The sequence below is a fragment of the Astatotilapia calliptera genome, chromosome 17 (assembly GCF_964374335.1).
Source record: "Astatotilapia calliptera chromosome 17, fAstCal68.1, whole genome shotgun sequence".
In the NCBI taxonomy this organism is placed as follows: domain Eukaryota; kingdom Metazoa; phylum Chordata; class Actinopteri; order Cichliformes; family Cichlidae; genus Astatotilapia; species Astatotilapia calliptera.
Genome location: NC_137438.1, coordinates 20,173,551 through 20,184,553, shown reverse-complemented (window position 1 = coordinate 20,184,553; position 11,003 = coordinate 20,173,551). Strand labels below are relative to the sequence as shown.

General features: G+C 41.2%; 1 protein-coding gene across 2 annotated transcripts in view; it reads right to left on the bottom strand.

Annotated features, from left to right (window-relative positions):
• Positions 1-356: 356 nt before the first annotated feature.
• Positions 357-11,003, bottom strand: part of LOC113008852 (leucine-rich repeat-containing G-protein coupled receptor 5) — a 52,625-nt gene continuing 41,978 nt past the window's right edge. Inside the window, exons 13-20 of one of the 2 annotated variants that reach the window (XM_026146687.2) lie at positions 10,471-10,542; positions 9,542-9,613; positions 9,000-9,125; positions 8,464-8,606; positions 6,997-7,077; positions 6,294-6,537; positions 5,553-5,707; positions 357-4,451 (exon numbers count right to left, since the gene is read on the bottom strand). In XM_026146687.2, the coding sequence (XP_026002472.2) occupies positions 3,730-4,451; positions 5,553-5,707; positions 6,294-6,537; positions 6,997-7,077; positions 8,464-8,606; positions 9,000-9,125; positions 9,542-9,613; positions 10,471-10,542 (1,615 nt within the window). In that variant the 3' untranslated portion in view covers positions 357-3,729. Of the gene's footprint in view, positions 4,452-5,552; positions 5,708-6,293; positions 6,538-6,996; positions 7,081-8,463; positions 8,607-8,999; positions 9,126-9,541; positions 9,614-10,470; positions 10,543-11,003 lie in introns of both variants that reach the window. The other variant, XM_026146686.2, reaches the window with a different exon arrangement.

Sequence of the window (11,003 nt, the reverse complement as noted above, 5' to 3'; positions counted from 1 at the left end):
GTCTGTGCAATATAATCACTTTTGGTTCTAAAGAATCTCACTTGGCAGTGGCCAAAACACTAAAGCTTCACTGAAGCTTCAACAAGCCATCTCATGGGTGACACAGTGGCTTCTGTCTTTTATATATAGTTTGTGGCACCTTTACTTGCAGGCTCTTACTCCACCACTGGGTCTGCATCTGACTGCTGTGGCTCCCATGAGGTTCTGACTGAGTGGCTGTTGGTGAGACTCAGAGGATAAGTTCCCATAGGTTTCTATGTTGGTTATGTTTCAAAATAATACACATATATACAAGACAGTTTGACTGTCATTTATTTGTTCTGTTCTTTCTGGAAAAAAATAGAGAGACAGCTCAGTGCAGTTTAGGCCACACACCTTTATTCATGTCACAAAACTAAAACTTCATTCTCAGTTTTACAAATTAAAACAAAAGACACTCAAATATTTTACAGTCGTTTACAAGATAACCAGAAATCAGGTGAAAGGATGAAGTTTGAACCATTCAGGTTTTAACAAAGCTTATGAACTTCTTTATTTTTATTTATTTTAAGTGCTGGTCATAGAAAAGTGCAGCAGTCAAACTGCCACAGAGCACACATACAAACAGTCATGCTTTTTTGTTAAATTTGCTCTGGTGCTATATCTGAACAAAGTGGGCGGAGCCAGAGACACCACCCATATCTTTTTTTTTTTTTACACAAACAGCACATTGATTGTTTGTTTTTTTTTTTATCTTGTTTTTCACCCTCAAGCTCACATTAAATTTGGGTGGAAGCTCATGCAGATCATGCAGGATGTGGACAATGACCATGCAGCACACTTACTTTAAATATCATTATCTGAAACCCAGTTTACACACAGTCATTTCATTTGTTTGAAAGTTAAAACCAAGTAGCAGCTTCTTAAGCTCAAAGGTGAAGCTAAAATCTGCAGTTCCTCTAATGTCCACTAGAGGCTCTAGCAGTGAGTAAACCCCATAAGCTCCCACATTAACACGTCCAGCTTTACAGCAGAAACAAACATGTTTTTGTTGGTCTCTATAGATAATTTCCCCCTTCATAATAACTGTAAGTGGGGAGAATGTTTTTGTAACTCACCTGTTCAAATTTTATTAAGGCTTACTAAGTTTCTGCTGCTATGGGTGTGGCCTCTTTGGCAGGTGGATACACATATAGATGGTTGTAGCTGCCAGGCTTCACCTCAGCTAACTGGGGTCGGTGAGGAGCATTTTTAAAGGCTTGCTTAGAAACATGTGATGAAAAAAAATAAATTACAAAAATTGTAAGGCCAAAATGTTACAGACTTTACTTGAAATGGAAACACCAAACACGGAAAATGAACCAAATAAACCGCTCAGTGGATACTGAATGGTGTAAATGTCAAAGTACAAATGAGATCTTTTTGATTGATTCAGTTGATTTGGGACAGCTAGCAGTGGACAGTTGTTGCCTCAGTGGAAGTAGTTTCCCTGGATCTTCACAATGAGGGTAAAATGAAGTGTGAGGTTGACAGGAGGCAGAGTACAGAGGACTAATGCAGAGGACTGTTGTGGTTCAGAGGAATCTGAGCCTAAAGGCAACATTTCTGATTTACCAGACCACTTTCTAGACCTGGGAATGACCATCTGGACTGTAGTGCTTAACTTGTTGTGAACAGTCTACTATTTAGGGTTAAGTTCAGATTCACATCTACACTTTTATTTGGAATTTTCACCTCTGCAGAAGTCGTAGAAACAGAAGTGAACGAAGGTAAAACATTTAATTTGAAAGGCAGCATCTTGTTTCTTTAAGTGAGCTTGTTTATCATTTGGCTAAACTACAACCGAACCCTAGCGCCAGCAGTAAGCGTTTCACCAGTGACCTGGTGGATGTTTAGAGGTCAATCTGTCGCCACCGCAAACCTGATTTCAAATTACTTACAAGAAAAGAAAAAAAGAATGGATGAATTCACGGATTGAAATCTATGACAGCTTAATAATGCTCATTGAGGTGCACATGTATGACAGTATAAATTAAACTGAAGAGAAAATCAAATGTTGACATTGGGCCAAAATGAACAAACATTAAAAAATGAAAGATTTCTCACAGTCTACACAGAAAGAAAAAGATTGTCACAGTAGCTTGTATTTACAACAATATGTACACACATTTACTGTACATACACACACACACACACACACACACATGCAGCATCCTTTTGCTCAAGTAAATTACTTTTGTACATCTGGGTAAAATTATGCTTCCTTAGTCCAAAACAAGAAGTGTAAATGCTCCTGATTACTGAAGGTACATGAGATCGGATCTTTCTAATGTAAACCCATTTGGAGAGTTAAAAGTGTCAAATGGAGACAGTAGACAAGGCTTAAATCGAGAGAGAAAGCATGTTTTACAGATTTAGCCTGTTTAAGGTGGATTAAGGGCTCAAAGGTACATTCCTCCATGCTGAATCATTTGCCACAGGACACTTGGTTCAATATGAACCTTCTGTTTCTTATTCCTATGATCCCAAGTCTTTTAATCTTTAAGTACTTACCACCTGGAACACAATCTAGAGCGAGTTGCACCTGAAACACCAGGTGTCCCCCTTTCATTTACTAGCATCATTAACCTTTAAAGCTGCAGTGACTGTGCGAATATTATGAATCATGCATGAGCTGTTAACTCACACTAGATGTTTTGATGACCCTTACTGCAGCCTGAAGCTCATCTTGTGTCCTGCTCGCACTCTTACATTCAGTATTCTGACATCATAATGCGACCATGTTTAATTTGAACACTCATGATTGGGAGAGGAGATGGTTTACTCCGTTTGGAGGACCAGTTGTGATGTTTTTCCCAGGTGTTGAACACGAGCTTCAGCTCTCCGTCTCCTGACGCCTGTTTTCAGGATGGACTGTGACGACACTCACAAGGACGCTGCACTTTTCACACACACCCGCGAAAACATGAGCTGTTACCAGAAGCATGCGGGGCAACATTTGGTAACACTGCGCTGTAAATTGTGTCATATTTCAAAATAAAAGCTGCTGAATTTATACCCTTGATAATGCGTGTGTTTCTGTGTGTGGGTGTCTGTCCTCGTCAATAAGATTAACGGACCAAACATAGGTCCCATCTTCTCCTGCTTTTCCTAATTTGTACTTCTTCAGAGTTTTGCCTTTGCCTTGGACAGTTTGCTGCAGGAGAAAAAAAAAGATGGTGGAGAAGGTAGACAACAACAGAAACTGGTGGGGAGTTCATGGTGAGCACCCTTCATTTCCTTTCACCATCCTTTGCTACATTTGCTGCCTCACAGTCCTGTCAGTCAGTCTGCTGTGGATTATACATACGGTACATGTTTGTGTTGGTTTTGTCTCACTTGACAAAGCCTTGATGTGCCTTCTGCAGCCATCAGTTTTCATTATTCTCATGGTTGTGTGTCTGAAAATAATTTGTGACTGTATTAAATGTTGGTCACTGCTTTAAACCCATTAGGACAGGACAGATAAAGTAAAACAGGACCTGGGACACACTTTTTTTCACAGAAAATTACACTAAATCAGCTGATTTCCCTACATGAAGAAATCCCATCCAAACAGGGCTTGGTCATCTGTTACACTTAATAATACTTTACTTTATAGTTAGTTACAGCTAATCAGGGGCTCTTTGATTGCAGTGACCAGCTGGCACAACGTTTTCTTATTTACCTTTTGTCAAGTGAGACTTGAAACCTTTTGTGTTTGTGTTCAGTTTATTGAAGTGTCGCTAAATGTTGTGCGTCACTCTTTGCTTTTCCTTGTCCCACTTCCTCGTCTTCTTCTTTGACACCTCCGACAAGTACCAGCACCTGCGTCGAGTCACATGACTGTTTCTCTGCATCCTCGTCGTACGCTAAATCCAGTGTGCATGGCCTCAGACCTCCAGCTCCGCCTCCTCCTCTTCTCGGCCTGCGTAGCTTCAGTAGTGCCACGCCCTTGCAGGTGCATTTGGCCAGTGCGGCCAGTTCCTCCCTGGCGAGCGGGTTGAAGAGGAGGTAGAGCAGAGGGTTGACACAGGCTGGCAGTGGGGCAACAAGCAGCAGAACCCCCTTCGCTGCCTCTGGTCCAGCGGCTGGTAGGCGCAGGAGGGAGGAGAACGTAAGGAAGGCAACAGGGAGGTAGAGGAGGCAGTCAGAGAAGAGCAGCCAAGCCACATGTCGCGTCAATGCTGCTTCCTCCTCTGAGCTGGGTGGAGTCTTGTGGGCGCGACAGTAGAGATGAGTGTAGGAGAACGTCATGAGAAGGAAGCAGAGGGAGTCGAAGAGCACCAGAGACACGGAGAAGGCTAAGGACGACGATGATGATGAGGAAGGTAGCGGTAAACAGAGAGAGGTGCTGCTGTGTCCGGCCACCAGGGAGGGCATTGTGACAGTGAAGCCCAACAGGAAACACAGACAGATGGAAACACGGAAGGATAACGGCGATGAAGAGTGACCTGGAAAAGAGTGAAATCAGAAATCAACTTTTAAGAGTGTCTGAATGTTGGCAGACGAAAATAATAATATGTGCTGGATATCAATGACAAAAAAAATTTTGCTTTGAAAACTGTATGTAGACAGTAAACATGTAGACATGTTAAAGTCAATATCCAAATTAAAGTACTGATGAGCTGTTAAAGATGAGTTTAAGCAAATAATGTCTTTTAGGCTATTTTTATTAATCATGAAGCCAAAAGTCATCTGGACAGAAAAGTTGATTCTGTTTATCTGGACGTAGCGTTTTCAGTGGGAGAAGCGTTTCATCACACATACAAGTGACTTCTTCAGTCTCAGCTGACTGCAGGTTTCCACAACCTTATAAACAGTACCTTTGAATAATGATGGAAACTAACCCACTGAATGAACAATGATAAGGACGCACACATCCTGGACAGGGAGGAACGTTGGTGTGAGCGGGGAGTCAAGGAGAGGCCATTTATGTAAAAAGGGAAAGACCTAAGTCGAGGAGGGGGCCTAAGGGCACCTCTTTCACCATCTTACAATGCTGTGATTGCAGCCAACTCTCTCTGAGGTACTCATGGCCACTGATCAATGGTCACTGGTCTCCATCTGAAAGCGCTACATCCAGATGAACAGAATCAGCTTTTTGGGATTTACTTACCTGCAGCATGCATCAAAACACAAAATGTCATCACTTTGGTGAAATTAGTTCCCCAAAATCATACAAGTTCACTTTCTTTAAAATTCAATTAGGGTTTGGTGGCTTTAATTTTTATCTCTGAGTTTGGTGATGCCTGATGTTTTTGGATATAAGAACAGTGTCATCTGCATAAAAATAAGCTTTGCAGATTTTGAATATATAACATGATGAAATGTACAGTTTTGGCATATAGAACTGTGTCATCTATGTAAAAAAATTACATAATTTTTTCACATGAAATTATGTAATGTGCATAAAAAATATGTTATATCTGTGGCATATAAAATAGTTGTGTTGCTTTGTAAAAATCGACTTGGACACATTTGGGTGGTAGAGACAATAATGTTGGTGTAGAGGGTAAATAAAAGCTGCTGGATCTACATATATGTTTCCTCACCACTGTTGCTAGCAGTTTTGCTGTGTCCTACAGTGGTGGCCACGCATCGCTCTAGAGCTGCAACGGTAAGGAGGAAGAGGCTGGTCTGTGACGCAAACACACAAAGGAACCCACTGAGTCGACACAGGAAGCTGCTCTCCCACTTTGCCCCGTACCTGGAACATACAATGTCAAAACACATCTGTCTCCACTCATAAAATCTTCGATTGTTTTGTTTTTGTTCACCACTATACACTCAGGTTTAGTACTCATCACTACATCTTATATACAACAGATGGGTAGTCTCTCTGACAGATGTGATACATGTATTTTATTGTTTATCTATAAGGTTCCTATTGGCAAGCTTCTCATGCCAATAGGAATGACAAGCTTGTCCTAAGACTCCAGAGTGCTCTCACTGTATCTATCACTACCCTGCCTGTCTTTGAGAATCTCAGAAATCAACTGTTCCCTGCTTCCAGAATAAATCCACAATGTCTCACGAGTCCCCAAAAATTACGTCATTGTCTGGATTCCTGTGTGCCCAAGGTCCCTGTAATCCACAGTGCTTTCAAAGCATTCTAATCCGACTGATTTTAAGGTAATTAAAAACACTATTTGGAAAAGTAGTCCCAAATTCCTCTAATAATCAATCCCTAATTTCCTTAATACATACAGTATATCCCCCCTTCTCCTTGATCTCCTCCTAAATCCCTCGAGTGATACCCAGAGTCCCCAGTCTGTTCTGGTTTGGTGTCCTACCTCCAGAAGCTCCCGAATGTCCAAGCGTCCACTGCCGCCAACCAGCCGCTCCACACTCCCATCAGGCCATTCACCAGGGCAAGTAAGCCAATCAGTAGTTTGGGGGGAGTGAGAGAAGTGGCTGGAGAAAAGAAGACTGAAAGGACGACAAGACTGTTGCTGACCAATGAGATTGCTGCGATAAGCCAAACCCCACCACGGATCATCCAGCTGCCGAGCAGGTGGAGGCAGGGACGGAAAGGTCCTGCAGGAAACATAAACCATTAACACGATCTTTTAAATGTTTTTGTACACACAACTAGTATTTATGCTTCTGTAATGATAAAAGTCCCTTCCTGCAGCGCCCTCTGGTGTTTTACATTTAAAACAAGTATTTATTTTTAATTAAAACAAAGATATAAGATATGGATATACAGAAATGATTGTAAGCCAAAGAAGTGTGCCTCTAAGCTCTTATGTGCAACTGAGTTGTTTTTAAAATGTAGAAATGTAGAGCTGAGATTTTTCTCACAGATAAAGATTTAAGTAATTAATCCTCATAGGTAATGTAGCACTGATGATAAAGACTCAGCTATCATAGAGGTGCTGTTGATTTGATTCTCTAAAACTAATAAAATCTGTTTCAGAGTTGTGTTTCCTTAATTTTCATATAACAGATGTGTGTTTATTGTGTTTTAATTTGACAGACAGGGGTTTTTGGTACCTGGTGCCGGGCTGCAGTGGACTGAGTGTTGGGGTTTGGGCTCATCTTCCAACTCCATCAGGAAATCTTCCCAATCTTGATCTACTGCAGAGACACAGTGAGGACAGCAGTACGTTGGTTTTATTTCTACTTTTAGTGGAAAAACAAGCATCCCTAAGTCAAAGCTGAATGAAAAAACAACTTTGAACTGGTGATCAGCCAAATTTGAAACTGGAAACTTTATATTTTTATTTTTATGGGAAATTTTGATTACACCTCATATTAAATCTTACATAAAGCTCATGGAACTTTCCACTTTCCACCCATTCATTACCTGCTTTCCACTCTGACCAAGCTTCTTTTTAAAAAAAAACAGTTTTGTATCTAATGAAGAAAAATGATGACCTGAATAAAATTTTAGGGCTGACCTGTGTAGAGGAGTGCCTCAAATCTCTGCTGGATTCTTCCCCTTTTTTTCTATAAATGCTTAACAAGCTCCATGTTGTAGTTTTGATTGACAAAAAAATAGAAACAAACTAACACTGTCCAGTGTTCTAAGTTCCATCTTAAAGGGGGTACCCCGAGGAAGGGTTTTCTGAGGAGTTAAATAAGGTGCAACCTCTGCCACTGAAACATGAAGCGGAAAACTGCAGTTCCTCTAGTGGCCACTTGAGGCGGTTCCAAAAGCGTGTCAGTTCCCATAGTCTCCCATGCTAAAATATCCAACTTTACAGCAGTAATAAACACATTTAAAGTGTGCTACTAAACAGTTGTGGCATCTATAGAAAAATTTCCAGTCCGGGGGAAATTGAGACTTAAAATTTAGTGACATGCTAGCTCTCTGCTAGGTCCATTAACTGGATTCCATGAACTGGCAGTCTGGACTGTATTTGTGCTCATGGAGCCTTTTGGAGAATTTCTAATGGAATTAACCAACAAATAATATGTTTGCTGTACAGTTAATTATCCAAATAGACTATCCAAAAAGAGTGTGCTCTGGTTTTGGTCTTTTACTTGAAATGAATGCAGCTTCCGAAGCAAAACAGTTAGTGTTGTCTGAATTCACCCTCTTGCTCACCTCTTGATCACCTCTGGCTCAAGATAAAGAGGCGGACAGCTGTCTCCATGAAGTTAAAGCTAAAGCAGAGGCTTAAAATGTGAAGCCCACAAACCAGCAAGTAGTTATGTCTACCTCTTATTAATACACTGATCAGGCATAACATAACATCTGTCCCCCTAGTGCTGTCAAAACCACCCTGACCCAACCTGGAAGATGTGCTGAGGTATCTGGCACCAAGATTTTAGCAGCATCCTTTAACACCTGTAAGTTGTGAGGTCACATAAAATTTGAAGACGGCATGTTCACTTGCCATGATTAAGCGATATCAGTATAATTCATGTCACCTGTCAGTGGTTATGATGTTATGCCTGGTGTATGTAATCATTTGGTTCCTCAGGTGAAAACTTCCATTGTGTGTTGGGGTTCACCTTGGCTGGAAAGGATAGCTGCATCTCTTCCAGCTGAGTCTCTTGCTTCCTCTCTCTCCCAGGACAAACCTCCTGCACCTCCACCTCTCCGCTCACAGGAGATGAAGGCACAGCACTGGAAGGCGTAGGGAAGCTCCATCACCCTGAGCACACACAGACGCACACAGTGATAAACACCTCTATCTGTCCAAACATGGCTCAAATAAATTCATTTTATTGCACCTGCTGTTCAGTGGAATGTCCCTTTAGATGCTTTCCATCAGAGATGGAGGAGACAGATTACACTGTGTGTGTGAGTGAGTGTGTGAATCTGCGTGTGTGTGACATCTAAACACTACAGGAGTTAATCAGCAGCAAAGTGGCTGTTAATTCAAACCTTTTCCTAAATCACATCAGCAGTGTTTGCATTGCAGGACAGATTTGTGGATAAGTCTGCTTCCTGATAACCATGTTGGAGGTCCTGCATCACAGTCTGGTGGTACGTGGACGTCTCTTAATACAAATATGTCTTCCTTTGTTTATGAGTGAATGCCCACCTGACTCGAGGCAGATCCTCTTGGGCTATTAGTTCCATCAGCTGCTGGTTTCCAGCCAGACGCAGGTGAGTCAAACTCTGCAGGCCACTCAGAGGCAGAGAGGAAAGCTGATTGGATGACAAGTCACTGCAAAAACAGAGGAAACCAGTGTGGAAACCAGTTAATTATATTCTATAACTAATTCAGATAAATTTAAGGAAAACAGGCCATTTTCCCGTCTCCTGGACATCTATAGGTTACAATCTCACACAAACCACAAATCTTCAACTTAAAATGACATATTTAAGGGCAGTTGAACATATTTGCTGAAAATTTAGCAGCTGTTTTAACGTGCTTCCTCAACTTTTCAATCAAAAATGGTTTTCCAGGCACCCATTCAGCTCACGAGTTTGTGAACGACCTGTGCTGCGCTTCTTTGTCTACTTCCTCTCCCTGCTTTCCTGTCCACTCTCCACTACTACGCTATCTAATTTTTATAAAAGGAATTTTTAAAAAATGGTTTCAAAACTACTAACCAATGTTCAGACAGATAAAGAACTCACAGTTTGGTGAGAGCAGGGAGAGCAGAGAACGAGTTTGGCTTCACTGATGACAGTCGATTCCAGGACAAATCACTGCAGGATAGAAAAACATGAAGTCAGAAAACAAACCAGCAGTCATGTGATCAGAAATACTGATTTATGATAATAAAAAATATGTCAGTTAAATCTACAAGAAGTTAGTTCTGCTAAATACTAGCCGTGGTGCCTGAGATTTAGTTGCTTTTTCCTTAACAGAAAGAACTCTGATGTTCTTCTGGTTGTCAACCCAGTCTGCAGGGTTTGTGGAAATATGTAAAAAATCAATGCGTTTCATCTTCTTTTGAATTTTTCATGATTGTATTTTAGCCTATGAATACCTTGTGTGCAGACACATAACCTTCTCTGTATTTTTTGTCCAGTTTTGTTTACTCCACTTTAATCTGTTGGTAAACTTTGTACGCTGACCTGATCTCTGCTGTTGCGTAGGCTGTTAGTTCGGATTAAAGCGAAAGCACCGCAGGCCTACGAAACAGCAGGTCTTTGTTTCTAATCCCAGAATAAAAGAAACTGTGCACATAATACTCTTACGTCTGTAATACCATAATAAAATTAGCAGTAATGTTAAGAGAGGCATGTCTCGTTTCTCAGTTTGAGATGCTGTAATACTGGAGGCTGCAAATAGTCCTAACCCTAACCCTAATAGTCCTAAGTGTAGTGTTAGTATGAGCTGTAGTATCAGGTGTAGTGCTGTACAGATTCTTGTCTTTGTTCCAAACCATAGCATCAAACCTGTCCCATCCACAAGCGGACCACCTGGATGACTAAGTGAGTTTCCATTTGGAAATACTTACAGAGGGATCTCTGCTCAGGATCTGCTGGCCAATTAAATTGGCGATGTGTGTCTGTGTGTGTGTGTGTGTGTGTGTGTGCGTGTGTGTTTGCATGCTTACAGTGAGCGTAGTGATAGCAGACCAGCGAATGTGTTTTCCTCCAGTTTTTCTACCACATTGTGATGCAGATCACTGAAAAACACACACATGTTTGTATTTCTATCTTTGAGAGGACCATCGCTCATATGATGCATTCACATGCCGCTCCATCAACCTGAGTACTCGGGCTGTAAATGAAACATGGTTTATGGAGAAGGTTTGGATGAAAGGCTGGAGTGTGTGGAGAAATGCCAGCTAGTCTGGTTGGTTTAATGAAGGTAACTCCAGGTCCCTCTATTCATTGTTCAGTAAAATTACAAAACCTCCAGACACATTCTCCTCCCACATGTATTCTGTTGATTTTTGCAACTCTCTTGTGCTCTTTTTTCTCTTTTTTCACTTGTAAAATCTCAGACATTCACCGTCAACTTAACTCTTTAGGAGCTCCTGACTCTGAAGTAGACTTCCTGGTTCCCCTACTGTCTTCCTGTGAGTTATTTTCAAGCTTTACTCTTCCCTCCATAACTGACGTATCTAATCTCATTAAAAAATCT